At 36.0% G+C, this 3,371-nt stretch overlaps 1 protein-coding gene across 1 annotated transcript; it reads left to right on the forward strand.

Annotated features, from left to right (window-relative positions):
* The first annotated feature begins 6 nt into the window (after positions 1-6).
* Positions 7-3,353, forward strand: LOC110444513 (nucleolar protein 58-like). The gene is made up of 5 exons (XM_021488884.1): positions 7-27; positions 296-430; positions 1,402-1,536; positions 1,839-1,943; positions 2,238-3,353. The coding sequence occupies exons 2-5, from the start codon at positions 353-355 to the stop codon at positions 2,490-2,492; spliced, it is 573 nt and encodes a 190-aa protein (XP_021344559.1). The 5' UTR covers positions 7-27; positions 296-352; the 3' UTR covers positions 2,493-3,353.
* The last annotated feature ends 18 nt before the right edge of the window (positions 3,354-3,371 follow it).

Raw genomic sequence — 3,371 nt, forward strand, 5'->3', positions numbered from 1 at the left:
CTACCACCTATACAAACCTCAGATCAGGTCCTGAAATCAAACATTATTGTGAACAGTATATGAATGCAATTTTTCATTTTAAATTCGTAATTTAAAACATAATATATCAAATCTCAATAAATTCATTTTGTTCTATTGCAATCCAGATTAACGAAACTGAGGAGAAAACGGATAAAGCTCACATGTTCCAGCGTATATTTAAACCTGGGACTCCGCGCCCCGTTTCTGAGAAGGCTGGCCGACACCGACACGATCATAGCTAACTTTCTCATTACGAATTCTTGTTATGTTGCAGGTCGAGGAAGCGCCCCAGTTCACCCCTAACCTAGAGAAAGTAGACGAGCAAGCACACATGATGACAGACCACGAAACTAAATCTAAAAAAAAACGTGGGAATAAGAAACAGGAAAAGCGTGAGAGAGAGAGAAAGGTATATGGTAGAATAATGATCGCAAACTATGTATGTTTCCATTTATGTTTGAATACTTTGTACATTTGGGTATAGGTGTACGGAGGATGTGGTGAAAACGATCTGTTTTGAGAATTTTTTCTTTCGCTCTATACAATTGCTACAATAGTTTAAATAGTAACACTATACTGAAATGGTGAATATATTAATTTCTGAATTTTGGATGACTCAGGATACGCAAATAAAATAATAATAATACTTTTTCGATAACTCATACGATATATCATTTAAACTTGTCAAAGCAAATCTCGGTTTTCTCTGACAATAAACAAAGAACTTCTCTTGTATGGTATGGGCGATGGAGGAGTCGTCCAAGCTGCTATATATGTAGCTTACCTCTTTGCAAGTAATAATATGGCTGTGGAGGTCCACCCCAGCTTGTTGTTAATATACTCCTTGTACGAGTTCTGGTATGACTTTGGGAGGAGACTCTGTCTTAGCTCGCTTAAATATGTTATATTCCTCTTTACGAGTTGTAACATTGTTGGAGGAAAAGGGGGAGCAGTTCATTTCGTATTTAAGGAGCAGCCTTTAACCTTTTAGTTTGTATTAGTATGATTTTATAATGACCTGCCCAAACTCACATTAAAGTAGCTGTTCTTTTCGAGAGCAAATATTGTGGTAACAGGAGCTGTCTCGGATCGTGTACCTACCCCTTAACGAGGACTGGCATGGTTATAGGAGGAGCTATCTGATGTCGTATAACTTCCCATCCTTAACAAGTCAATGCATGGTTTTAGGAGGGCTCTCTCAGGCTGTATAACTATCTTCCTTTAACGAACACTGGCATTGTTTCAGAAAGTCCTCTCGGAGCTCTGTCGGGTGGTATAACTAGCTGAACTTAACGAGTACTGGTATGGTTTTAGGAGGAGCTCTATCGGGTCGTACAACTTTCCGCCCTAAACGAGTACTGGTATGGTTGTACATTGTAGGAATTGAAGGAGCAGAATAAGGGCGAATCTGACATCGAGCAAGAGCAGGAACAAGCCAACTTAATGATCAGCAATGAAACTACAGCTAGGAAGGAACGTAAAAAGAGAAAGAAAAAGGAAAAGCGAGTCATGAAGGTATATGATAATATTGGAAATTAAATCTGGTTGTTTCTAAAGTTAGTTCGTTTTTTAATTGACTGTACCAATTTCATCAACGACTTAAGTTTAGTTTTATTCTATGTTGGCATTAGTGTTCAATGGTTGTTGGGAAAACATGGGTTAGAGTTATTTTCTTTGTCCCAATATCAACAATATATTGCATATTAGATGTATTCATTTTTACGGTATGTCATACAAAAGTTACATACTCATCAGATATTTTGAGTTATTGAAAGGAGCACCTGTTCCATGGTACATTGTTGTATGATATTCCCCAGGGCACATCTGACGTCGGGCAGGAACAAGAACATATAAATATAAGGACAGAAACTGCAGCTAGGGAGGAACGTAGGAGAGCGAGAAGGGAAAAGCAAGACAGGAAGGTATTTTTAGAATATTGGACACGAGCTACATTTGATAGATGTTATTTCTAACAGTTTTGTATTAACTGTACAAAATCACTATACGACGTTTGTTTAGTTATGTTCATTAGGGTAGTAGCAGTCGTAGGATGTGACGAACACAGTTTGGACAGAAGGTTGTTTCCTTTACTCTATACTTGTATTCCTATACTCTTATACTTGCATCACATAATAATCTTAAATTTCACCTAACGCATAATCATTTCTTCTGGACATAGTAGATTTCGGTTCTGTAAGATATTTTTAATTTAACAGAAATTAGAATACCCTGCTACGATGGATGAACAAACGAGGAACGAAAACACATTCTACTTGTCAGCACAAACGCACAACGCTGATAGGGAAATGGGGGTTGATGGTGAAACAGAGGTTGGTGTTGAGGCGGAGGCATCGGATACCGAAATCCAAGATTATACAAATACTCACCAACCCCCTGGCAGGAAGAGGAGGAGGAAACTACAGAAGGAATCGGAAGACAAGGAGGAGTTACTTATTATTATGAATGATTAGATGTGAGTGCTTTAGATGTGTGACGTAAGCAAATCATAAGGTTTCTTAGATACACTGTCGTGGGTAAATGTCCAGTATTCTGTCCATTCTATTATCGAGACATTTTGCGTTTTGGATGAAGATTGGATCAAGATGTCTTAATTAAGACGCGATTCTAAAGCTAAATCGGAGCGTTTAAGATCTTTATAATGTTGCCAATCATAACCTGTGTTTTCATTTTATACGCATAATTTTAGGACCGTTAAGTGTAGATTGAAACACACATTTATTGGTCTAAGACTTCAAGTCTAAAGATAAAGTGAATTTGAAGGTTTAATAAGTTCAATGAAGATGGTATCCTATTAAAGATACAAAACAAAGCAAATATTTTTTACAAGATATGTACCTGTAAGTAAAATGTGATATATAAGAAATATGGAAGCATTTTGCAATGTCTCATTTCTTTTATGAAATTGTTTCATTTATAGCATTTTCCCTAAATTGAACGTAAGGAATTGTTACTTTCTTTGTCATGTTTAGATCATTTAGCCAACTAAACCTTAATACGTAAGCAGAATAAACATGTATACATTAAAACAGTATTTCAATTCGAAATGGAATTTTACTAACAATGCTTCTTTCAATTTTTAAATCGCCAATTTTATTTTCCTTATATGTCAATGATTGTGAAATGCAATTTTTAGAAGAAAAATTGTACATCTTTTGAAATTAAGTTACTCATTTTTTTCTTAATAATGTACGCTGTTGACATGATCATTGTTGCAGAAACTTCGTGACGTTTCATTGTGTCCATTTAGACATTGTAGACGACTTTAATTACCTTTGCGTTTTATTGAAAGTTTCGTAAAACGCAACAAAAAGTAGCAGAACAAGGTCGTA

Source organism: Mizuhopecten yessoensis, unplaced genomic scaffold, assembly GCF_002113885.1.
Source record: "Mizuhopecten yessoensis strain PY_sf001 unplaced genomic scaffold, ASM211388v2 hete_36135654, whole genome shotgun sequence".
NCBI lineage: Eukaryota > Metazoa > Mollusca > Bivalvia > Pectinida > Pectinidae > Mizuhopecten > Mizuhopecten yessoensis.

What these genes read in the sequence shown, in the direction of transcription:
- LOC110444513 (XM_021488884.1), top strand. Translation starts at nt 353, where the DNA reads ATGATGACAGACCACGAAACTAAATCTAAAAAAAAACGTGGGAATAAG. An exon ending in AGGAAAAGCGAGTCATGAAG is followed by an intron (nt 1,537 to 1,838) that starts GTATATGATAAT and finishes GATATTCCCCAG; the next exon opens with GGCACATCTGACGTCGGGCA. An exon ending in GGGAAAAGCAAGACAGGAAG is followed by an intron (nt 1,944 to 2,237) that starts GTATTTTTAGAA and finishes TTAATTTAACAG; the next exon opens with AAATTAGAATACCCTGCTAC.